At 50.3% G+C, this 25,083-nt stretch overlaps 2 protein-coding genes across 4 annotated transcripts; one reads left to right on the top strand and one right to left on the bottom strand.

Moving 5' to 3' along the window:
• Nucleotides 1–1,182: 1,182 nt before the first annotated feature.
• Nucleotides 1,183–5,994, bottom strand: DPAGT1 (dolichyl-phosphate N-acetylglucosaminephosphotransferase 1). 3 transcript variants are annotated; one of them, XM_009908318.2, is made up of 9 exons: nt 5,703–5,993; nt 5,484–5,604; nt 5,168–5,381; nt 4,495–4,641; nt 4,295–4,379; nt 3,657–3,845; nt 3,005–3,092; nt 2,506–2,661; nt 1,183–1,353 (listed from the first exon to the last, which is right to left on the bottom strand). In XM_009908318.2, the coding sequence occupies exons 1-9, from the start codon at nt 5,855–5,857 to the stop codon at nt 1,288–1,290; spliced, it is 1,221 nt and encodes a 406-aa protein (XP_009906620.1). In that variant the 5' UTR covers nt 5,858–5,993; the 3' UTR covers nt 1,183–1,287. The 3 variants fall into 3 exon arrangements, with proteins under 3 accessions (XP_009906620.1, XP_054032099.1, XP_054032098.1); XM_054176124.1 differs by having other exon boundaries at nt 5,470–5,604; nt 5,703–5,814; XM_054176123.1 differs by lacking the exon at nt 4,495–4,641 and having other exon boundaries at nt 5,703–5,994.
• A 1,496-nt stretch (nt 5,995–7,490) lies between these two features.
• Nucleotides 7,491–24,687, top strand: C2CD2L (C2CD2 like). The gene is made up of 14 exons (XM_054176128.1): nt 7,491–7,913; nt 10,111–10,206; nt 10,675–10,794; nt 12,590–12,700; nt 15,454–15,567; nt 16,998–17,115; nt 17,281–17,404; nt 17,916–17,980; nt 18,532–18,659; nt 18,957–19,128; nt 19,573–19,674; nt 20,282–20,415; nt 20,763–21,045; nt 23,049–24,687. The coding sequence occupies exons 1-14, from the start codon at nt 7,668–7,670 to the stop codon at nt 23,267–23,269; spliced, it is 2,034 nt and encodes a 677-aa protein (XP_054032103.1). The 5' UTR covers nt 7,491–7,667; the 3' UTR covers nt 23,270–24,687.
• Nucleotides 24,688–25,083: the final 396 nt, after the last annotated feature.

Genomic DNA, 25,083 nt, shown 5'->3' with positions numbered 1-25,083 from the left:
AAGCCCCATTCCTGGAAGTTTTAAAGGCTAAGCTGGATGGGGCTCTCAGTAACCTGATCTAGTGTGAGGTGTCCCTGCCCATAACACGAGAGTTGGAAGTGGATGATCTCTCAGGTCCCTTCCAACCTTGACAGTTCTGTGATTTTTGCCTATTAGGAATACATTCCCAGGCTCTCTACTTGTCAGATTTGGGTGCATGTGGGTGCAGCAGCATTGCCTTTAGTAAGGTACTGGACTCAGCAACTTCTACCGTCGCTTCCCTCGGCATTGTAGGCTTTGCCGTTGCATCATTTTGCTTTTCACACCCGTGAATCTCACACAAGACTCTTTAACCTGGTATTCCAATGCCTGTTAGGTGTTTTTCTGTGAGGTAGACAGCAATTCTGTGGTGAGCTATTTTGCCAGTTATTGCTATACAAACATTGATTTGTATTTGAGGAAAAGGAACTGGAAGCCTCTTGGGTCTTAGTTGCATGTTAATCTAAGGCTTTTACTGATGTCCTCTGTTATGGAAGGACACACCCATCCTTACCCAATCCTTAACGCTGCTAGCCTGTTCTGGACAGGTCCTGGTTCATGAAGAAAGGCAGAACTGCAGATGATAAAGATGTTCAGATATAAATGCCCTTGGTGGAAATATTCCTGGTAGATGTGAAAGTGGAAGAAATCTGCTGCAAAGGGATCAGCCCCTTGGCAGGGTAGAAAGCCAGAGAGAGGCGTTTTGCAACCTGGTTTCTACGCATGCCAATATTCCTGAGGCAAAGCACTGAAGGGAAAAGGTACCACGAGTTATTTTATTCACAGAGTGCTATGAGTTGAGTGTGGTTTTGTAACATGTCACTCTGTGTCCATGGACCGATGACAGGACTGGAGAGGCCAGGAGAGCATTCTGATTTACTTGTTCTTCTATGGTACAGAGGCTCATACAAATTCAAGCTCCTGTTTACTCTCTCAGGAAACAGTAACATGCTTGCTGGACACACAGAGATTTCATCTTTCCCACCTGCCCTAAATGCTGTGAGTGAACATTTTGGTCACTTACTTCCCCTCTGAAAGTTATTGCCAGCAATGACGACGTCCAAGTAGCAGTGAATCTTTTCTGTTGGCAGAATCAGAAAAAAGTCACCTGGGCACCAAACCCAGAAAGATGGCTACAGTCATCTGGCAGACCCAGCGTTGTATTTTGACAGGTGTCCTGAGGTTCTCGGTGGTCCAGTCTACAATCAGGTGAATTTTTCTATCAGTAACTGGCAGGTACGACTCTTCTGCCTGCTCCTGACAGACTGGTCAGACATCGTAGAACAAGCGCACTAGTTGGTACCGGATTGAGAATGCAATCATGCTGCCCAGGACCTGGATAAAAATCAGACAACATAGTATTACATAGTTTATAGGCTAGCGGGTTTCTCCTTTCCGGGTGGATCTGCTACACTTTCCAGCATGCTTCGCTTCACTAAAAAACACTTGCAGACTTCTCTAAGTATGGAAAGATCAAAGGGAGAGGGCTGGCCCAAGAACTCAGTTCTTATCTCTGAGAATCGTAGCTATCTGCAGGGGATTTCTGCATGTGTCTGCAGTCATGCTGTGAGAGTAAGTGGATGAGATCATTGGCTGGGAAGAACCCTTTCCTTCCCAAGGAGCCTGTATTACAACATGAAGCATATGGTTTGTAATGGAAAATACCTCATGTCAAAGCTACAATTCAGCATCCTTCCAAGAAGGCACTGCCAAGATTTTTTTGCTGTGTCTGGGCTCAGGTGGTCTGTACTTCCCATTCTCTCCCATCATCAATGTAGCTTGCCTAAGCCCTGTTTGGTCTCCAGCTTGGTTTGTTGGAAGTCCTTTCTCTCAAATGGGAATTTAGTTAAGTGTCCCTTCTCTTTCCTTGCAAGAATCTCTTATCTTTGATCTGAGAATAAGAAAAGTAGTTGTATGGTGGGAAGCTAAGCAATGCAGGCCTTTCAAAAAACTGCCATTTCCACTATTGTGTGTATAAGAGGTCACGTGCTTAAGAGAGGCAGTGGCAGTATCTGAGGCACATTATCCTGCACTCCAAGCTGCTTCAAAACTCTACTGTGCTCTGCTCAGATTCCAGATACTGCCGAGTACCATGCTTATGCAAGTCCACCAGCCAGCGAGAACTCCAGGGCAAAGTTATCTGGCATGACTGAAAAACACAAACAGGGAAAAGGCTGTACTGGGTCAGTCACAGAGCACTCTGTTTTTCTAGCATTAAACAATTTGTGCCTTGGGAAGATATTCAAGCTTACCTAAGGGTATTGCATTTATTAGCTCTCAACGAAAGGGGTGGGAATGAGGAGCAATCTGTTTCCTCCTGGAGCTGTGTGAACCTCTGATTCTCCTCAAGTTCCACAGCTCAACTGCATCTTGTGTGAAGAATGTGACACTTTACCCCCCCTTTTCCCCCTTGAAACTCTTGAGACTGATTTGGATCAGTTTCTTTTGCAGAGTACAGCCTTCTGCTGGAGGAACCATTTGTCTGACCTGAATGAGTAGCAGCAGTAGAGTGAGATTTCGCTCGTGAGTAGGTCCAATCAGCTTTATAATGAAGTTAATAAGTGTCATGTTATTGCACTCGGTGTATTCACCATCTTCATCTGTTCCACTCCTCACATCCACTATGTGCAAGATCTTGACTGCCTGGGGAAAGAAATATTGCACTCTTATTTTACCACTGGTTTTACTCAGGATCCCTTTGCTCTACCATCCCCAAAGCCTGCCTTGTGCACTTGCTAACAAAAGAGGACAGGCTTATGAGGGTCCTGAGACAGCACTACGTGTGGTTACTCTGAAAGACTAATGATTTGCACAATCGAGTGACCATGAAGGATGGTGACAGACTAAGCAGAGTATTTTCCTCTGGATTAGAGCCAGCAAATAACTACTGAACCCAGAAGCTCTGCATTTGCCCCCATCCCGTTCCTCTTGCATTTGATCACCTCCTCAAAATGCATCTAGATTTTGAATGTTTTCTGGAAATTACCTTTAGAATGTTTGTTCCCAGGGCAGAGAGGCTCTTAGTTTTGAATTTGGAGTAGCTCATCTCCAGCTTTCCTGTACTAGGATTCAGCCTAAAAGAAATAGTAAAATTTAGTCCAGATGATAGAGCAAGGACACAGAAAGATGCCTATGTAAACTGACTTAGATCCCTAGCTGAGTAGTTGAGAAAGAAATCTAGTGGTGGACAAAAGCAGAAATAATCCAATATACTTATCAGCTGCTGCTGCTGCCGCCTGTGCCTCAGACTGGCCACAGTCAGGAGTTTCCCTGCCACTGCAGCTGCAATATATGGATATAGCCATATGGTTTTAAAACTGGCAAGATCTAACATCTGCAGAGACAACTGCTGATAAGCTGGTGACACACACTTGCTGCTATGAAATCTTAGCAGATGCCACTGCAACAGCATTAAAAGCAGCCTCTATCAGTTCCTCTCAATCCTGTAGCTGGTAGCAATCAGTCTCTAGCACTGCTGAAAAAATCCACTTATCTGTGTCTGGGGGCATAGAAGTTAGCTATTTTGAAAAGCCTAACTTACACCTGTAAAAAGAGCATCTACTACCACCTTTCTCAGCTGGTGCTGGAGGTAAAAGGCACAATCTGTGGTACCATTATAGGTCCCCTGGGCACGTTACCTCGGCAGCCGGTGACGGGGACAAGGAATGACGTGGAATAGTTGAGGCAGCGAGTAGAGGAAGTTGAGCACTTGCGGGATGAAAAAAAGCAGCATTGTTTTGCTGAAGTGCCCCAAGATACCCACCACAGCGAAGGTCATGCCGGCAAAGTAGCAGAAGGTGTCCCCAACAAACACTCGAGATGGGTACCTGCAATCCACAGAGCAGAGAGGCATGTCGTGATGACTGCCGTTGCCATGCAAATGACTTGAGAACCACTGAAGGTATTCCCATGTGGCAGGCTAAGGGCCAAGAGGGATCTGCAGCAGATCTGCACAGTCAAAACAATAGTTGCACTTAATTTTGATAAGAACTGTGGGACTGTGACCCACAGCCCGGCTAGCTGAGAATATGGTATGAAAACCAGCCAGCAAGACACGAGGAAGGTATTCTGTGCATTTTGTTGAGCCATCACCATTGCTGTTCTAACAAGAAAAGCTAAAAGCACATCACGGCTTTGTGCTCTTGGGTCTGGCAAGAAGCCTGTCAATGATCTGGTGTGCTCTGTGTGTGTTGCTAAGTGGTTTAGTTTGTTTGAAAATGGAGAAAGTAAAGGGAAAAGATGTTTCCAAAGAAACTCTGAAAGTCCATTCTCTTACCAGTTGTGGTAGAACAGCCCCAGCGTGGTAAAAAAAAAAGGAACCATCAAGTAGAGAGAGAAAATGTGATCATCTTGATAATCCCCTATAAAAGGAAACAAACCCAAAAAAGTATTTGAGACAGTAATACCAGATATCGAAATCTAGGATTTAACATCTCTTAGCTTTTTGCACCTGCACACATATATTATTTTCCTTACCATTTAACTCTACAAGGTTGAATATGATAATGGAAGCAGCTATCACCAGAGACTGCCCTGCTTCAATTCCATTAATTCCAGCAAGAATGTTGATGGCGTTGGTGCAGAACACTGCTAGCATGCCCATGTACACGTAGTAGAGGATACCTGCGGATCAGAGCCAGCCAAGTCCTTTAATATTCATAGGCAAAGTAGGGCACGGTGTGATTCACCAAAGCTCTCACTTCCTGCTTTGTACAACAGTTCATTCCCTAGCGATCTCAGAGTTTTGACAGGAGCAGTTCACTAACAAATGACTTTCTCTCCTGTGAATCAGCTGCCACGTGTACACGTACGTACAGCACAGTGACTATAGGAAAGCACTGCAACACAGCAGCAGCCTGTAATGTTCTGCTTCTGTCCTTCATTCATTCTGATGTTGGCAGCTGAGCGTGGTGTGCACCTGGCAGAATCCTGGGAAAAGGATTGCTGCCTATCTATGCACGGCTGAATACATGCTGGGTTTCTGGATGTTCTTTCGGGCCTAATATTTAGCAGATGGAGCTGTGCTTTCTCGCTAGTTATTTAAGCAAATCCCTTGCGTGTTCTCACTGCAGCACAGAGTGCTGTTAGGTGACCCCTTCTGCCCACTGACTGCCACCTGGAAGATGGCTTCTGGCAACTCATAATTTACCCAGGTCCAAGTGCATGCCCAGGAGCACCCGAAAGGGTTTAGGCACCACGATGGTCGTGTTCCCAAAGTTGGTGAAGTAAACCATGAGCAGCGGGAGGGAAGCCATGGTAGGAAGAAGGAGCTTGTGGCGCCAGCGCAAGTTCAGAACGTCATCCGCAAAGCCCAGGAAAATCATGCAGCAGATGGCAAGAAGCGCACCAATGAGCTCCACGAACTGCAGGAGAGAGAACACGACCCTGATTATCGGTGGCTGGTCCTTGTCTGTGCCCGGTCCCTGTCTGTGCCCTCCACGCTCCCAGCACCTGACGTGCCTCACCTCGTCGTGGGGAAAGGCCATGCACTGCTCTTCCACGAAGCATCTCAAGAAGGGCACGGGAATGAAGCAGAAGAGGATGATCAGGAATACGGCCCCGCTGATCACGCCCTGTGCTTCGGGGCTGAAAAGAAGGTAAGGCAGAGAGTCAGCCCGACCGCTCCCGGGGCCAGTGCCGGTCCGGCCCCGTCGTGCAGGGTTCGGCACGGCAACGCTACTCACACGGGCCGCCGTGATGCCTTGTTGAGGTCTTCGCCGAAGAGCCGTGCGGCGAGGAAGAGGTCCCTAAAGGCTGGGATCAGTGTGAGCGTGCCTAGGAAGCCCAGCAGCGACCCACCGAGGTTGATGAGGAGGGGTGCGGCAGGCCAAGCCGCCATGGCCACGGCGGGAGCTGCCCCTGCCAAGGACACAGAACGGGACCAGGCACGGAGCTAGAGAGGAGGGGCCGGATGCGCTAGTTCCCTCCGACCTATGGGCTAAGGCAGCGGCATCTTTGGCGCTGGCACATTCCGTCTGGCGGCGCGGGGCTGTGCTCGGCCGTCGGCCGGAATAGGGGCGGGGGCTGGTAGCGCTTCCGCCTACCCTCCACGCTGAAGTCAGCGTAGATCCCCGAAGCCGAGACCTACGCGGGAAGCAGCGCTCGCCCCGGCCTGCAGGCAGTCCCACCCCAGACTCTACCCCGCAGTGCCCGTAACCGCCATGGCCGCCGCGGCGCTGCTCGAGCCACACGCCGGCTCTATCCCGCCCCCGGTTATGTCACTTCCCCCTCGGAGCACCGGTAAGAAGGGCTGAGCAAGAGGATGTTTACACGCTCCCGCGCTGCTCGCTTTCCGGCAGCCGGAGTCGCATTTTGTCCGGCGGTAGGAAGCGGCGCTGGCGGGTGGCTGCTGACGACCCTCGGGTACCGCTGTCACCGCCAGCGCTCGCGGCCGGGGCGGGCAGCCGCGTTAAGCGGGGCGGTACTCCCGCGTTTAACGCTGGCGGGATGCGCGAGAGAAGGAAACGAAGCAGCGCTTGGTTACCTTGTCCGACCAATTTCGTCAAATGTCAGAAAAACACAATAAAATGTCTCCCTCGAGATCTTCAACTGCCAGAAAACCTGTAACAGCTGTTGCCCCCACGGGGGCTTATTTCCGCGGGAGCAGCAGAAGTGGGGAAAGGCAGGAGAAGCACCATCTCTGTTCTTCGTAGATGTTGCATTTAGGCGTGAGTCAATGAGCAGAGGAGGGAAGCAACGGAAGGTGCAGTAGCAGTGAGAAGCGCTTTCCCTTTCCCTGCAGCTGTTTTAAGTGTGATGTTATGACTGGAGATAGTTTCTGATGGTTGTTTTGGTGCTGCTTAAAGAACCGTTGCTCTATTGAGAGAGGCCGCCTCCGCTCTGCAGTCCCTTGAAGACACTGCAGATGTGACTTTGTAAACTTTAACCGAACCTTAAACAAACGTTGTGGCCGGCACATGTTGCTGCTAAGGAGGAAACCTCAGTGCAGACCGGGGTCAGAAGGTTGGCCAGAGATCCTCCCCCAGCTCTAACAGATGCTACTTCCTGCAGTCGTGACAAGAGGTGCTCAAACTCGTGCTACCTGCCCTCCACTGCGAGGGTGGCCCAAGACGACAGCAGTCAGACGAAAAGATTCCTCCTTGGTGTCGTGTCCTGCGTGCCTGGTGTCATTACTGTCGGGGAGAACGAGCGCGACATGACAAGGAAGACTTTTTTTTAGGGGAGCTCGGGAGACCGGCGGGGAGCTCTACATCCACACCGTGACTGCGTTGCTATTTCAGGCCACCACGGAAGGCTCGCTACGGCAGGGATGAAGTTGCCAGGTCGGCCGACCGCGAGGAACGCGGAGTAGTGGAGATCCGTCCGGCAAGCTGCGGGCTGCTGGTCAGGCGGCGGTGTAGCCCCCTGCGTTCCCTCGGGCTGCCCCGCCAGACCGTGCGGGGGCGCCAAACCGGAAAGGTGCGGCCGACGGGCGGGGGGGGCGGCAGGTGGTTGTGCGCACGCGGCTGGGGTCAGGCTGCGGCGGCCCACGTGCGCCGCGGGGCTGGGAGAAGGGCGGGCGTTGTGGCCTCCTCTTCCCTCCCCTGCTGGGAGGTGGCAGCGGCTGGGCCAGCGCTGCAGCGCTGGGGCCGAGCGGCGGCCCGCCAGCTATGCCTGCCGGTCCCCCGTGAATCGCTGTGCGTGGCGCCATGGGGCCGGATCCAGGCTGGGCCGCGCTCGTGCTGCTCTTCGCCGCCTCGCTGCTCACCGTCGCGGCTTGGCTGCTCCAGTACTGGCGGTCCGCGGCCCTGCGTGCGCCGCGTCGGCGCGGGGCAGCGGCAGAGGAGGCCGGGGCCCGTGCGCTGCTCGCCGCGCTGCTCGCCCTCCGGTCCCTGCGTGAGCAGTGGCAGAAGGCCTGGGTGCGAGCCCTCAACAGCCAGGCGCGCCGGAATGGGGTACGGCGGGGCCCGGGCGAGCGCGGCGGCGTGTTGGGGAGAACTGTCGGAGGCGGAGGTGGGGAGCGGCGGGCGCGGCCGCTTGCCCTTTGTTCTTGGGGCCCGAGGGAGCATTCCTCGCAGAGCGCTCTCTAGGGCTGCAAGCTCTTGGCCAAGGGGGAGTAAATGTCGCGTTACGAGTAGCTTTGCGCCGGCCCGGCGAATCGGGTAGGTAACGAAGCGCGGGTATGCCGCCTTGTGAAAGCACGGAAAGGGAGGTGCCGAGCAGCACGGTTTGCGTAACGCGGTTCGGTGCCTGCTCCTGAGCCCGAGTCCGGTCTGATGAAGCCAGCTGATGATTTCCACAGCAATTTTCCACAGCAATTTTCGCGTTATATTCCCTTTAGCCTCCCAGCGTTACTTTTGTGTTGGTCCGTAGTTTTGAAGTTCATGAACACTCGCTGATTGCGTGTGAAAATAATTGCACAGGTTGCTTTCAAGGCAGGGGCTTATAGGCACAAAGCTGTGGTCCAAAGTCTGTCGTAGTCTCCTTTTTACCCATCTTGTCTGAATGGAAAAGGGGAGCCCTGCTGTTAAATTACGTGGGACAATCAAGAGCTTAAAAAAGTTAACGTGAAGCTAATGTGTTTGAAGAAAAGGAAATGAAAACCTCAAAGAATGTGGTGGGAAATTCTGTTCAAGTTTTCCAACAAGGTTGGAAAAGGATCTCCCCTTTCAACAAAATGAGTTAAATTCTAGACTAGAAGCAGGGCAAAAAAAGCTGCTCTCTCAGTGCAGCGCAACCATGTGAAAAAGTGTGATTGACGAAGGTGGGAGGAATGAGGAATTACTGCTTCTCTTGCCCTCGCTGTTAGTTGCGTTAGTGTAATGGGATTTGTAAAAGCTGACCCCGTAGGTGATGGCTCCTCTGGGAATGCTTGCACAGCAGTTTTTCCGGCATGCTTTCTGTAGCTCTTAATTTCCCTGATAATAATTTTCTGGGGTGATGTGAAGAAATAGGGTTTTGAGGAAGGCAAGTTCGGAAGACATACTTGGGTTTGCTATGTGTCACCTGCACGGTAGCTGTCTTTTTTCAAGGGAAGTCCTTTTCAGTTACAAGGCATGTAAGTTGTACCTGTGCAATACGGCCATTTAAATAAAAGCTGTAGAACCCGTAATTTGATAGACTGTCTCTCCTGCCTTAGACATTAGAAAATGGAAGTGGATGTTTGTATTCTTGCCCAGGCTCTACGCCAAGAAGACAAAGCATTCAAAGGTATATATTGTTTTTAGGACAAACTTACCCTCTGAAGGGTTTTCCAAGGGATTGAGTGCTCTGTTCCCAAGAGGTCTGTGGTTAATAGATCTCTGATCTGCTGGAGCAGAGATAAAGATCACGTTAGCCATCGAACTATAAGCTGCGCCTCCTTTTTGGAATTTGGCTATTCGTTCTCTGGTGATTCTTTCTTTCAAATGTCATTTAATGCTGTCATCTACTTGTGCTTGGTTGTTGACAAATGAGAAAATGGTGAGGTGCCCCTTCCAGAACAGGGTAGAAAGTTTTCATGACGGAGTGAGGGTTATGTCAGCTGGTCCTGATGTTGTGTTCACGTCTCGTTTCTCGTGACACGGAATTTGTTCAGAAACTGTCTTTGTACTTGGAGTTAGAAAACGCTCCATTAGGCATAGCAAGGGCAGCAGGAGTCCAGGGCCTGACTTCAGAAGGTAGAATTGATTACAAGTGGTAGCCTGGCAAGTGCTAACTGGTTCTCAGTCTTAGAGGATGAAGTACAGGAAGAATGAGAGGGAGGTGCTGTATAAGGTGTCTGTGGGACTATTTGCTGCAGGCTCTTGGCACCCCGTTTTTGGTCTGGGACTAAATGAGACTGAATGACATACTCTAGGATTATGCTCTCAATAGTTACATGGGGTGAGATGCGAGAAACTAGATCTGATGTTTAACATGTTGGCAGCTGCTAAAGTTCTTCTGTCTGCTTTCTCTATTCCTTTCTCCCTTCCTCCTCCTCCTCCATGCTTTCCCCTTGTTTCCTTTCTCCATCTAGACAAGCCAGGGTGGTTAGAATTGCAGTGCGTGCTGGTTTTGCGTGTGGGCCGGATTCGTGGAAATGGTCCTGAGTGGAGTGTCTCGGAGGCCCCAGGTCAGATTCCTTCCTCTTCTTTGAAACTGTCTGAAATTAACAGAGTTCTCTTTTTGTAGAGCTCGGTACAGATCACATTTGAAGAGGGTCCTCAGTTACCGCTGGCTGCGAATATCAGTCACGTGATGTGCAGGGCACAGTCGGATCGCAGCATGGTAAGGCTCTGCCATTCGGAGTTGTGCAGTGCGGGGTTTCTCTGTCGGCTGGCAGCGTGCGCTACAGAGATTGCCGAGATCTGCACGGTGGGGATGGTGGAACCGAGAAAGCTTTGGATGAGGTCTCTTGTTGAGTTTGGAGGGCTGTTGCTGGCCTCAAGAGAGTGTGGCTCTGGGTCTGTGCACTGGTGAGGTCTGGGAGAGCCCTGAGCAGGACATGGGCTGGTGCAGCTAAGGCATATGGAGGCTGAACCCAAATATTAGGGTCCTACAGCGAAGTGAAGCGAGCTTCTGTCGCCAGTACATCCTCACTGAATGGCAGGTTTGCAGTGGCCAGGGAGTAAGCCTGATTTTTTTTTTTTTTTTTTAAATTCCTGCTACAAAGGGTCAACCTTGCATGTTATCTTTTGAGGTTTGTGGTGGCAGCTCCCCTAGGATGGAAACTCATGGCCTTCCATTTCTTTCCAGGTGCTATGCTGCCATCTGTCAGCTGAAGCTGTGAAGTTTCCTGTCTCTGTTACTCAGCAGTCCCCAGCTGCTGTTTCCATTGACACCTATCATGTCACTTTGGCTGTGCCGCAGGCTCAGGTAACAGCTGTAGAAAGCTTGTTCTTTCACCTGACCCCAGGCCTGTTGAGGAAAGAGGACCCAATGTAGTGCAAATAAAGACCTTACGATGCCAGAAGCAGCAGCATGCTGTCACTGATGTTTGGCAGAGTGACAAACATTCTCAGTCCACGTGCCAGGTCTCATTTTCTGAGTCTTACGGTGCACGTCTTGGCTATGTAATGTAGCTGTAATAAAATCCAAAGAGCTTTGAGGTGTGGCAGTATTCTCTGCTGTGTTTTCAAGCAGATGTTTAAGAAGCAAAAGGTGCACAGAACTTAATTTCCCTTGCAGTATGATGGATAGGGAAAGGTGTGTCTTACGTGTATGTTACAGTTACGGCGGTGTCCTGGTTGTTGGTGTGAAAAAGAAACGTACAGTGAGAAGTGGTTTGTCAGGGCTCCCCTTAATACCTTCACAAAAGTGCAGTGCAGGTTTTTTTTTCCCTGTGTGTTATTCTAGATGCTGCTTTTGAAACGGAGGCATGTACGATGATGATGCCATAGTAGATTTTTGTCTGTATTTGCTTCTCTGAAACATGATTTTGTTCCCATTGTGAAGAAGAGCTTTGGTACTGGAGATGAAATGTGGCTTGGAGACCACACGCTCATTTGCATTATAGGGAGACATGATGAAATTAGGTGTACCTCTGGCAGTAGAAGCTGATTCTATGTTTTTGCAGGTATTGCAGTTGGAAGCGCGGTCTAGAGTCCCTTTGCTCTCGGAAGCTTTATTAAAGGGTTCAGCTGACATCCATCAGATCATCTCGGTCATTGTGCCTTGGTCATTTGAATAGCTGCCCCCTCTCTCCTTGGCTAAATGCCTGCCTGCTGCTGATTTAGTTGTGAGCAGCAGCTGTGGTCACTCTTCATCTTTACAAGGTTTCTGGGAGCCAAATGGGCTTTGTCAGATCTCGTCAAATTGCTTCCGTACTTGCTGGCATTTTCTAGGTATCCTTGTCTGCACCTGCAGGCAAGTTTTGAGTGGATTGTTCTTGTAGAGAAGTGCGTGTGCTACTGAATGTGAAATGCCGGTAAGGTTACCAGTTAGGTTCGGTTGGAATACTTCAAGCACTGTATTCCCAGATGTGCCTTGCCTCTTTTATGGATCTCTTGTTGGTTACTTACCTGTCTAATGTGTTAGGGATCTGTTGCTTTCAACTGAGCCTTTTTGTGTTTCTGTCAGTGTGGCAGTTACTTTAGAGCTCTGTTAAATTTAATTCCCATTTTAACTAGAGATAAGCGGTTAGGAATTCTTCGGTGCGGTTCCGTTTGCCTCTATTGTGTTAATGTTGCCTTTTAGGTGCATTGATGGGCAACTTTGCACCTGAACCTACGGGATGGCATACAGTCTGATGTGTCATTGCAGTCATTGTTGGTGACCTGGATGAGTTTTCAGTCTGAGGATGGTCTCTAGAGACTTATTGCCAACTTAAAAATGGCCGTGCTTAGGTTTGGTAATGGTTACGTGATGCAGTAGCTCAGTAAATATTCCATCTGTCCCCAGCTCACTTTCTTGGATTTTCCTGTAGGTGTTTTCTTCAGCCAAAGAAATAATCTTTAAATTTTCCCTCTGATGCTGAACATCCAGAGGTGGCAAGGAAGCCAGATCTCCCTGTGAAGTGATGAGGCTTCTGCAGCTGCTTCTTCCCATAGGCCCAGGACTTGCGTTCTTAGATTCTGTCTCTAATTGTTGTGCTGGTATGAGGGTCTTCTAGTTGCTGAATTTGAAACAGGGCCGGAACTGTACCTCACTGTAGCTATTTGTTCTGGGCCAGGTGGAGATCCACTTGGAGGAGATACAGAATGAAGGTCTCTTGGTGTCATGGGCATTCAAGGACAGACCAGACTTGAACCTTTCTGTTCTTCCAAGACTTCAGCTTTGCAAGGTGAGTGGCAAACAATGGGAGGCGGGACTGGACGAAGGGAGGGAAGGGCAGAAACAACACTGAGCCAGGAGGAAGGTGTAACAGCTGAATGGGAGTCTGTGTGGCAGAAATGGCTTTCAGTTTTTGTAGGTTCCTCTGCCATCATCTGATCTAGAGCTGCAAAATGAGCTGAGTAGTTTGGTGGTCTGTGGTGGTTGGTTTGTTATTGTGGTTTTGTTTTTGGTTGTGGTGGTGTGGTGGTGTTTTGTGGTTTGGGTTTTTTGTTGGTTTTGTTTGCTTGGTGGGGTTTTTTGTGTTGGTTTGGATTTTCCCCCATTTGTTTGGCTTTTTTTGTTTTTTAGAGAGGTTAGCACACAACACACGTGGTCAGTCAGGACAGGGTTAGAAACCTCTTACATCGATGAAAGACAAATGAGTCCATGGGACCCGATGGGGTGCGTCCACGAGTGCCGAGAGGGCTGGCTGATACTGCTGCTGAACCTCTCCGTTATCTTTAAAAAGTCATGGTGGGGTCAGGAGGGGTGCCTGACAACCGGAAGAAAGCAAACCTCGCTTCAGCCTTCAAAAAAGGCAAGTGGGAGCACCCAGGTCACTACAGACCAGTCAGCGTCACTTCTATCCCTGGAAAGATGATGGAGCAGCTCATCCTGGAGGTCATCTCTAACCACATGGAAAACAAGAATATTATGAGGAGTAGCCAAAGTGGATTTACCAAGGGAAAATCCTGTCTGACTAATCTGATAGCCTTCTATGAAATTATGACAAAATGGGTAGGTGATGAAAGAGCAGCGGATGTCATATATCTTGACTTCCGTAAAGCTTTTGATGCTGTCTCCCATAACAGCCTCATAGGAAAGCTTAGGCAATGTGGCATAGACAGCTGGTCTGCGAGGTGGTTTGCAAACTGGCTTCACAACAAAGTTGAGAGGGTCATGGTCAGTAGCACAGAGTCAACTTGGAGGCCTGTGGCCAGTGATGTTCCCCAGGGATCAGTACTGGGTCCAGTTTTATTCAATGTTTTTATCAATGACCTGGCTGAGGAGTTTGGGAGTACCCTCAGCAAGTTCCCAGTGATACAAAACTGGGGGGGTCGGCTGACAGCCCATTGGACTGTGCAGCCTTCCAATGAGAGCTGGACAGCCTGAGAGCTGGATGCAGGCAAACCTCATGAAGTTTAATAAGGACAAATGCAGAGTCCTGGATCTGGGGATGAGCAGCAGCAGGTACCAGTACAGGTTAGGGGCTGCCCTGCTGGAAAGCAGCTCCACAGAGAAAGACCTTGCAGTGCTGGTGGACAGCAAGTTCTCCGTGGATCAACAACGTGCCCTTGTGGCCAAGAGAGCCAATGGTATCCTGGGATGCATCAAGAAAAGTGTGTTCAGCAGGTGTAGGGAAGTTCTTCTACCTCTCTACTCTGCCCCAGTGAGCCCACACCTGGAATACTGCATCCAGTTTTGGGCTTCCCAGTTCAAGGAGAACTGCTGGAGAGAATCCAATGGAGAACCATGAGGGTGATTAGGGGACTTGAGCATTTCCCCTATTAAGAGAGACTGAGATTTTTGGGGCTATTTAATCTCAAGAAGAGTAGACTGAGAGGGGATCTCATCAATGTGTATAAATATCTGAGGGGTGGGTGTCAAGTGGAGGGGATCATGCTCTTTTCGGTGTTGCACAGTAATAAGAAACAACGGGATCAAACTTGCACATAGAAGATTTCACCTCAACATGACGAGAAACTTCTTTACAATGAGGGTGACGGAGCACTGGAATGGGCTGCCCAGGGAGGTTGTGGAGTCTCCTTCTCTGGAGACTTTCAACGCCCACCTGGATGCATTCCTGTGCGGACTACCCTAAGTGATCCTGCTTTGGTATCACAGTAGTATCATAGTGTCACTAAGGTTGGAAGAGACCTCGAGGATCATCGAGTTCAACCTGTCACCACAGACCTCATGACTAGACCATGGCACCAAGTGCCACATCCAATCCCCTCCAGGGACGGTGACTCCACCACCTCCCCGGGCAGCACATTCCAATGACGAACGACTTGCTCGGTGAAGAACTTTCTCCTCACCTTGAGCCTAAACTTCCCCTGGCGCAGCTTGAGACTGTGTCCTCTTGTTCTGGTGCTGGTTGCCTGGGAGAAGAGACCAACCCCTTCCTGGCTACAACCACCCTTCAGGTAGTTGTAGAGGGCAATGAGGTCACGCCTGAGCCTCCTCTTCTCCAGGCTAAACAATCCCAGCTGGTAGAGGAGTTGGACCCGATGATCTCTTGAGGTCCCTTCCAACCTCTGGTATACTGTGATGCTGTGATACTTAGAGATTTGACATGTGAGTGCGCTTGCGCTTCTGTGATACAGCTAAGTTGGTTGAATTTTTTTTTTTTGATTGTTCATTTGTAGGTTTTTTTGTTTGCTTTATGCTGAGTGGAATGAAGTTGATCTGAAAGTGCTAGTAGTATTATCTCACAAGGTGGTGAGAAGATAGCAAGCTGTGAAGCTCTATCGTCAAAATTTGCAACAGGCAGACTACAGATGCTGAGACTTAGTTTGTCTCATTTAGACAAACTTATATTTGCCTGTAGCTGTTACACAGAAGCTGTAAGTGCTAGAGAGAGTATCTGGGAAGTTATTACTAGGAGCAAGACCATGTGGAGTCTTAATAGGCTCGAGAGGCATTTGAAGCTATAGAAGGAGGAAATGTGTCTACCTTGCTTTGACTTTTCTGCATTTCCCCTTGATTTGTGGAGTGAAGAACGAAGGGGGGGCAGATCTGTCCACCATAAAGGATCTGATTGAGGATACCATTGTCAGCACACAGCCAGCCATGATGGTGAATCTGAAGGCCTGCAGTGCTGGAGCCAGTGTGGTAAGGTGCTCTCTGTGTCATTCTTGTGCCTGAAACGCCGTTCTCTGAATTGCTTCTGAGGGCTGAGGGTTAGGCGGGTATTCCGTGGGCTGAGACTTGCGTCTGGGTCACTGGCACATCCTGGCCTGCACTGTCATAGGTGTTGGGGTACTATAGAAACGGGAGAAGCTCTATATGTACCTTGTTGCCTGAAGGCTGAGTGCCATTTGTGTTGAGGTGTAGCTGGATTGCTTGAGATAAATCTCTGTTTTGGCAATCTCTCTGTTGCTCTGAACACCAAGGCTCCATTTGGGGCAACATTTACAGTCATGGAATGATTTGTGCTTTATTGTCTTCAGTTGTCCGTCTGACAGACAGCAACCTTGTTCTTGTCTGCCTTTTCCTGTCTGCTTTAAACTTTCCATCTGAAATAACATGGGGTCCCCACTAGAGTATGATAGCTTGGGGAACCTGTAGCATCTCTCAGTGGCTCTGTGGGTATTTTCTGATGGTGGTGTGAGTAGCTGCTTAGTAGATACAAGGATGAAGGTCACATCTGCAGAGGGACCTCGACCGACTGGACAGATGGGCAGAGTCCAATGGGATGGCATTCAATAAATCCAAGTGCCGGGTTCTGCACTTTGGCCACAACAACCCCCTGCAGAGCTACAGGCTGGGGTCAGAGTGGCTGAGAGCTGCCAAACAGAGGGGGACCTGGGGGTGCTGATGGACAGATGCCTAAACATGAGCCAGCAGTGTGCCCAGGTGGCCAAGAAGGCCAATGGCATCCTGGCCTGCATTAGGAATACTGTGGCCAGCAGGAGCAGGGAAGTCATTCTGCCCCTGTACTCTGCGCTGGTTAGGCCACACCTTGAGTCCTGTGTCCAGTTCTGGGCCCCTCAGTTTAGCAAGGATGTTGACTTGCTGGAACGTGTCCAGAGAAGGGCAACAAAGTTGATGAGGGGTTTGGAACACAAGCCGTATGAGGACAGACTGAGGGAGCTGGGGTTGCTTAGCCTGGAGAGGAGGCGGCTCAGGGGAGACCTCATTGCTCTCTACAACTACCTGAAAGGTGGTTGTAGCCAGGAAGGGGTTGGTCTCTTCTCTCTAGCAACCAGCACCAGAACAAGAGGATACAGTCTCAAGATGTGCCAGGGGAGGCTTAGGCTCGAGGTGAGGAGAAAGCTCCTCACTGAGAGAGTCGTTTGTCATTGGAGTGGGCTGCCCAGGGAGGTGGTGGAGTCACTATCCCTGGAGGTGTTCAAGAGGGAATTGGATGTGGCACTTGGTGCCATGGTCTAGTCATGAGGTTTGTGGTGACAGGTTGGACTCGATGATCTTTGAGGTTTCTTCCAACCTTGGTGATACTGTGATATACTGCGATATCTCTTACTGCTGTCTGCTGCTGAGTGAATGATAAAGGCATTGGTCTTGTTCTTGTCATTCCTCAGCTACTGAGCAATAAGTTGATTCAAGACCCCCCAGCAGGAGTAGCAGCGGCCCCTCTGGGTTCAAAGCTATTGCTCCGGAATCTTCGAGTCCTGAACTTGGGCTGCCAGGGGAAGAGAGGTGAGCGTGAGAACGTTGCTGATCTGCAGGGGCAAGCGTGTGGGTGGTGAGCTTGGAGGGAATGAATGTTTTATGTGGGTTTGAGTGGAAAAGAGAGGTGTGCCCCTGCCAAGCCTCTGCCTCGTACTGATGAGCGTGTCCATGCACCCTGACCCTTTGTTGCAGGAGTTGGGGAGATACGCTGCATGGTAGAGCTAGACAGCCCGCCGCAGCAGAAGTGGACGAGACCGGTGATAGCTAGCGGTGCGGGGGCTGCGGCAGAGATGGAGTGGACCGAGGAACTCTTTCTGTAAGTGTCTGCACAATCTCTGGGTGTCATTGCTGTGCCACAGTAACGGCAGATGGTGCAGAGGTGAAGTTTGCGCTACGGGACAACGTGAGTTTGTGCTGCCTGCGTGTCTGGCAGTTGGCCCCAGCTTCTGCACATATTTCCCACTCCTCTGGACACCGCACAAGTGCCAGTTGTGGGCAGTGTGGGAGCAGCAGGTGCAGGAAGCTTGGAGCTTTGTAAATCCTGGCCTTCCAGGCAAATTGCCCTCATGACTTCCCGTAGCAGCCTATGCAGCCCTGTAGGGGACACGAGCTAGAGTCTTCCTCTTCTGTATAGTTTGCCACCCCTTGTTGCATCCTCCAAAGCAGCAGCTGCATGCTGGAGCTTTGGAAAACATGACAAAGCGTGTGATAGCGGCGGGAAGGAAGATCCGAAATGGGGCATTTGCTCCATGGCTGTTTTGCAAAGATTGCCTAATACCAGGCTGGTTTTGGGTTTTGTTTTTTCTTTTTTTTTCCTGTTGAAACAGGGAGTTGGGGCCTAGAAGTAAAGAGCTGAAGCTACAAGTGCTGGGGAACAGTGACAGCAGGGGAAGTGAGTATGCACAACCATGAGATGGACTGTATAGTGGGGAGACAAAAACGCTGAAGGGACTTCCTGTGCTTTGAGCTTGCAATAGTTCTGCATCGGTACCACATGTAACAGACTCTGCAAAGGACTTTTCATATGCAGCAACACGTGAGCCTCTGTCTGTATGAAATAATCTGGGATTCCTGAGACCTGCCTGTCTCCACTCTAGAATGGGGAGAAGAGTAGGGGGATTTGCCTCTGTGTGTTAGCAGAATGCTGCAGAAGGCTCTTAACTGTCTTCGTATGTACTTGGTTGGAGATGAAATGCAGTCCCTGGGTTTGATGGAGGCTGCATAAGGGAGCATCTCTTTAAAGGGAGTGAATTTCTGGATTGGTAAAGAGGAATGGAGGAGTGCTGCCAGCCCTCTCCCTGTCTTGAACCTGGAAGCTACCAGAGTTCTAGAGATCTGCTTCACTGGTCCACAGGGCTTCTTCCAAAAAAAGAGTGTTTCTTGGGAGACATCTGCTCTGCTGAAGTTCCGTAGTGTGGTTTGTTTTCCTGTTCCTTCCCACAGATACGTTGCTAGCACATACTGCACTTTTGCTTGATTCTTTGGGCAAACAACCGTCTGGGAGACGTGTCTGCTCACTGACCCCGGGAGCTGGGCAGTCACTGACGGATGAAGCTACAATTATACTGGAGGTGAGCTCATGATTCTGTAAGCTTGGCACAAATATGTGCTTCAGAAGCGTTCACGATGAGAAGCTCTGGCTGGACACAAGTGCGATCTGGCCTAGGCTCGTCACAGGGGGACTGACAGACCCTTAGGTGAAGGAGGGGTGTTGCCTACCCCTCAGTCCTTGACCCTCCCTCCGTTCAACCAGCATTGTAGTGGAGTTAGCTCCCTGGTGCCCAGAGTAGTACCTCTTGTCACTCCTGTGCATTCCTTTCTGTCTAGGAGGAGGAGAGCCTCTCTAAGTTGTGCTTTTGTCTTTGTAGCTGCTATTCCAGGAGTCTGCTGCGTCTTTGAACGCTCAGCACGCCACGTCTCTGAGAACCAGTATTACCCCCACGAAGAAGGTGGAGATGGACCGGACCATCATGCCCGATGGCACTATTGTTACTACTGTCACCACAGTTCAGTCCCGGCCCAAGGCAGACTGCAAGCTGGGTGAGGCTGCCCTGTAGCAGGTGTCTTGTACGAGTGGCTGCTATGGGGGTGCAGGCTTGGCTCTAGTATTCCCCAGGCCACTTTTGCAGGCGGTGACTAAACTGTTCACCCATTCTGTGTTGTGGGTGTTGCAGACTTGCACCTTGTGCGGCGCTTTTGGCTTCTGGGCTGCCATTCCCTTAGCATCTTGTGACGGTTGGAGACTTGCATAGACTTAGGGGCGGGAATCAACGCAGCCCTGGGTTTGGGGGGAGGCAGCGAGAGAGGAAAAAGCCTCTTGTAGTTTGTTGCCACAAACCCTCGCGGAGCGGCCACCCTTTGTAGGCTGTCTGTGAGCACTTGAGGCTTTTTGGGGCTGTGCGTGTGGGTGTCGTAATGTGATAGTGAAGTTGCCTGAGCTTCATCTCTGCTTACTGGTGTCTCTGCTTCTCTTTCACTGTGAAGATTCGCCATCAAGATCACCTTCCAAGGTGGAAGTGACCGAGAAGAAGACAACTGTGCTTCTGGAGAGCGGCTGCCCTCATGGTCCCATGCCCAGCGGTAGCTGTAAGTGCTTGGAAATCCGATGTCCTTACCAGAGCAACCCATCTTCCTTAGCCTTTGGTGGAGAGTGTCAGCGTGAATGTGAATTGCTGAAGTCAACTGCATTTGCTGATGAAGACAATATCCCAGTGCCTAAGAGAAGGTGGGGACAGACAGGTGGTGGTGAGTGAGGACAGGTAAAAAAGTTCCACTTTGGCTATCCGGTCTTTGCCTCTGGATGTTTCCTTGCTTGACGAGAAGATTCCAGACTATTTGAACCCAAAGAGCTTTGCTCACCCTGTACTTGGGGCTCTCATTGTCTTTGGGACAGCACTGCGGCTGTTAGGACAGTTTGTAGCCAAGGGTGTCCAAACTCCTATGAGTTTCTGGAAGTCTTTGTTGCTTGGGAAGGAAATTTAATGACATGCCTGGTGAGAAATTGAGCTTTTCAGGTGGCCACAAAAGCCAGGAGCTACGTAAAGCATCCTTTGGTTTATTTGGGCAAGTCCATAAGAAAGTCTGTACCTTTGTGTATGTGTAATTGCCTTTTACAAGCGTCATGGTCAGCAAGTGGCCTCTTGCTTGTGCTGAAGGTTGTGGCTTCGAGCATTGGTATCTTTCTTACCTTCAGGGGATAGCCATGTGCCCAATGGCTTGGATCCGGTGGCTGAGACGGCGATCAGGCAGCTAACCGAGACAAATAGCAAGCCCGCCAAGAAGACGCCAACAAAACGTAGCACGCTCATCATATCGGGAGTTTCCAAGGTAGCTCTGGAGGAGAGGGCTGGGTCTTCATTTCCAGTATCAGTCAGGGTTGGAAGGGACCACAAGGGTCATCTAGTTCCAACCCCTGTGCCATGGGCAGGGACACCCCACACTAGATCAGGCTGGCCAGAGCCTCGTCCATCCTTGAGTTTGCCTATGAGAGTGAGGGAAGCACCACAGAATGCTTTGCGGTCCATGTTCCAGTATGTTTCTGTGAAAGGGTGAGCAGTGAGCGTCAGCGCTGTCTAGTGCTGATTGGAACTGGCATATCCGTAGGTAGGAGGAAGGGAGACGAATGCAATGGTTTAGACCCTGTCTTCCCAACTAACCTTTTGGCTCTGCTCCAGGTACCCATTGCTCAAGATGAAATGGCACTTTCTCTGGGTTATGCTGCATCCCTGGAGGCTACAGCATACGTGGGTTCTGCGGCAGAGAGCACGGCTGACCAGGTTCGCGATTCTACCGAATCATCTCAGCTGCTGGAAGAGTCGCTCTTGGGACAAAGGGCCAGTCAGGAGCTGGATGAGACGACGCGATCTGACATATCTGAGAGACCTTCGGTGGAAGATGTTGAGTCTGAAACTGGCTCCACGGGAGCCCTAGAAACCAGGAGCTTGAAAGATCACAAAGGTAAGGATGAACCATTAGCTGGTAGCTAATGTTCGCCTGTGGTACTTGAGGACAAAGCGATGGCCAAGTTCCCCATGTGAGCACGAGGACGGCGGTCAGCTTTTGGCATGGTGAAGACAGGCTTCTGCTGGAGTAGCCTGACTCTGCCTGGCATCCTGCTAGAGCGATTTTAAACTCTGTTTGCAGGCATCTGATTCCTGTGGCCTTTTTGGTTTCTGTGCTGTCTTAAATGGGAACCCTGTGTGGCTTGTGCGTTCCTGAGAACCCATTTTCTTTCCTTGGTCAGTGCTTCTGGAGATCAGGCACATGTCTGTAAATGAATTCTTCCTCCAAATTTGGCTGCTTCTGTCACAGCAATGGAGGCTGCCTAACAATGTATTTATGGGCCTTGGTGTCCTCTTGTTCAGCATCAAAGCAGCTGACACCAGATGTCCGCGCCAACTCTCTGCTTTTAAATGATGCAGTTGGCCTGCCCCGACCGAGCTGTCGTCCTGGACTTTCCGGGCTTGTGTCAGTTCGGTGGACGATGCGTCTCGGATTTGTCCGCTTCTAGCCACGGTGGTTCCAGGGAGCTACGGATTTACGTAAACAAGCGTAAGCCACGATCCCGATTTCCCGGAATACGAGAGCCTGGCAAGTTTCAGGGGATTGTACCTCGGTGCGACCAGGTACGGTCCAAATTGTGCCGGCCCTTATTTTGTGCATCGTTGGGTAGCAGATGTGTGGCCCAGATTCCTGAGAGACACGATGGACGGGGAGGCGCAGGAAGGAAATGGAAAGCAAAGCCTCTCTGTAGGAAGTACTGTTACAACTTTGTATGGCATGCAGGTTTTGGATTTACCTTTTTGCACCTGTTTGGGGCTGACAGTGATAGGCATCTCTGCCCTGTCCCATGCATGTAAGTCATCTGGAGCTGTTGCCCTTATTTGTCTCCAGATTTGGACATTTTGTAAAACTGGGGGAAGTTGTCGTGGGGGGCTTGATGACCAGTTGGTTTGAGTGCCCTTGAGTCGGGCTAGTCCGAGAGGCCTTTTCCCTGTCCTGTGTTCTTGGTGTCTCCACATGCAGATATTCTTGCTTGCTTTCCAGTCATCTGACTCCTAGCTTTCTATTACAATTCTGCACGCTTCCACTGAAGGATATTCTTGCGTTAAAAAAAAAAGTTTATGCAGAGGGGATGTGTGAAAGCCAATGGCGTCTTGGCTTGTATTAGAAATGTGGTGGCCAGCAGGAAGAGGGAGGCGATCATCCCCCTATACTCAGCATGGGTGAGACCACACCTTGAGTACTGCGTTCAGTTCTGGGCCCCTCACTCCGAAAAGGGCACCGAAGTGCTGGAATGTGTCCAGAGAAGGGCAATGAGGCTCATGAAGGGCCAGGAGCCACCTGGCCTATGAGGAGTGTCTGAGGGAGCTGGCATTGTTTAGTCTGAAGGAGGCTGAGGGGAGATATCATTGCTCTCTGCAGCTACCTGAAGGGAGGTTGGAGTGAGGAAGGGACAGCCTCTTCTCCTTGGCGGCAAGCGACAGGACCAGAGGAAATGGTTTTGAGCGGTGCCAGGGGAAGTTCAGACTGGATGTTAGGAAATACTTCCTCACAGAGAGGGTTCTCAAACATTGGAACAGGCTGCCCAGGGCAACGCTGGAGTCACTGTCCCTGGAGGTGTTTAAGCAGTGTGTGGACCTGGTGCTTAGGGATGTGGCTTAGTGTTGACAATTCAGTGCTGGGTCGAGGGTTGGACTATTGAGGCCTCTTCCAAATGGATGTATTCTGTGATGGTGTGCTTAGCAAAGCAGCTTGTCGGCGTTGCAGTCTGTCCCGAATGTAGACCTTGTCGTACTGTTGGGAGCTGGGATTTGCTGACACACCGTGTGCTTCCGCTGCTCAGAGCAGAAGAGGTCTTTGATGCTCATTCGAGAGAAACCGGGTTTGTTTTCACTCCCAAGACTTGCCAGGGTAGAATACTGTTGTGGTTTCCATCTCCTTTCTTTCTGTCTCTGCAGTTAGCTTTCTTCGGAGTGGTACCAAGCTCATTTTCAGGAGAAGGAGCAAGCAGAAGGAAGCTGGGCTGAGCCAGTCACACGATGACTTATCCAACGTCACCACCAACTCTGCCTCAAGGAAAAAAGCTGGCAGCTTCTCCCACCGTCTCATCAAGCGCTTCTCCTTCAAGTCGAAATCAAAACCCAAAGCTAGTGACAGCACAACGGCAGGTGAGAACTGAAGGAGGGAGAAGCCCGTCAGAAAGATTGCACAGAAGTCCTTTTCTAGTCTACTGTCTTTCTGCTCCGTGGTATATGTGACCCACAGTCCGGTTCCTTCCAGCCTTGGCTGGGGGAAAACACCCCAGTGCTTTACACCGTTTGGGGAGCGGACGTGGCAAAGCCAAGGCTTAGGCTGCTTTTTGGCCTTGGCTTAACTTTCTCTGACTGTCGTACCCCACTGTGCTGTCCCAGAAAATCCAGGTGGCATGCTAATCACCACAGGGGGGTCCCAGGAGCTGCAGAAGCGACTCTGTGGCTGTCTGGAGTCACTGGGTATGCCCTGGAAAAAAGGAGTGGCGGGCTCTGAAGTGGCAGCTCTCAGAGTTAAAGATGAGAAAGTACTCAGTTAGCTACGTTGCTGAAAAATGTGGGATGCAGCCTTGCTCGGCTCCTCCAGCAGGGGAGCACAATGTGATTGCTGGCTGTCTAAACACTCATCACTTCCGCTTGATGCAGAGGGCATAACCTGACTGAGGTGTGTGGGGGGGTGGGGGGTGCGATGCTTTTCTGGGCTGTGAGCTGTAAGGGGAATAAGCTGTGGTTCTCCACCTGGCTCTGCCATTGGAACGGTGTTTGGTTCAGGTAGTGCTGAGGGATGCCTGCTTTCTGTGCTCTGCTGATGCAGGAAGTAGTCCCTAAGAAGAGGGAAGTTTAAACCACCGGGCAAGATTTTGTGGAAGCCTGCGCCCTTGCAGGAACCTGGTTGGTGCTGCCACCCTGTGACCTGGCCACCCCTCCATATCCATATTCTTGAAGGAGAAGGGCCGCATGTGTGCACCAACTGTTGTACAAGCAGAACCCTGTCCCTTGGGGGTGGCTGGGGGCCTTGCTGGCAGGTTGCCAGACCATCTTCCAGATCTGCAAAGTACCCCGCCTGTCGGACTTCTGTGGTTCTCGTGCTGATGACTGGCATCACGCTGGGGATGGATGGCTAGCTGGAGGGCATTCTGACGTGGAGATAAAGCCACGTGTTGGAACAAGGCAAGATTTATGCATTTTCACTGTTGAAAGGGTTGCCTGTAGTAGAAGGAGCCTTTCTTGATCACATTTGGTATTTCCTTTCTTCTAGCAAACCCGATCTGCCACATTCGGACTGAGGAGTTCTGCAGCAGGTATTAGTAGAGGGAGAGGCTTGCAGGGCAAAATTGACTCCTGGCACGGGAGGAGTCTGCCCTTGTAGGTGAATAGATTTTGGTCTCCTGAAATGCTGCAAAGAGCCCCAGAAGTCCTTCTTGGATAGCAGAGTGAAACTCTTTGGAGGAATGTTGTGTCCTGTTGGTGTTCATGGTTTGAACAGAAGCTCCTGGGGCTTGTAGAGTTAAAAAGAGGTGAGACTAAGGGGAGGGAAAGCCTTTCTGAAGAGCGAGCAGTACATAGGACTGACTATATTTGCTAGCTCTGGTGTTCTGTTAGAGAATCTCCCAAAGCGCAGGGTGTTGCTCCACCTTATGCAGGATGCAGCTGACTAAAAGCGGTTATCTTCCTGATGATGCACATAGAAGGACAAACCCTGTCTTACTGATCCAGCCATCGCATGCCATTTCCAAAGAACGTGTTCTGTGTTGTGCTGCAGGAGGATTTAGAGGCAGGAATTTCAGGGGGTCTCTTGAAATGAGCATCTGGAAGTGGGAAGGCTATAGTGAGACCAAAAGTGCTGTTGATTGCCAGAGGGAGAGACTTTATTTCCTGTTTTCCTTGCCAATTCCCTACGAGATCGGGCATGTGTGACAATTTGGATTGGTCCAGCTGGCTGACCAAGAACCTCTTCTCCATC

This window comes from Dryobates pubescens, chromosome 34 (assembly GCF_014839835.1).
Source record: "Dryobates pubescens isolate bDryPub1 chromosome 34, bDryPub1.pri, whole genome shotgun sequence".
In the NCBI taxonomy this organism is placed as follows: domain Eukaryota; kingdom Metazoa; phylum Chordata; class Aves; order Piciformes; family Picidae; genus Dryobates; species Dryobates pubescens.
The sequence above is the reverse complement of the archived record's forward strand: the minus strand, read 5'-3'. Positions and strand labels throughout refer to the sequence as shown.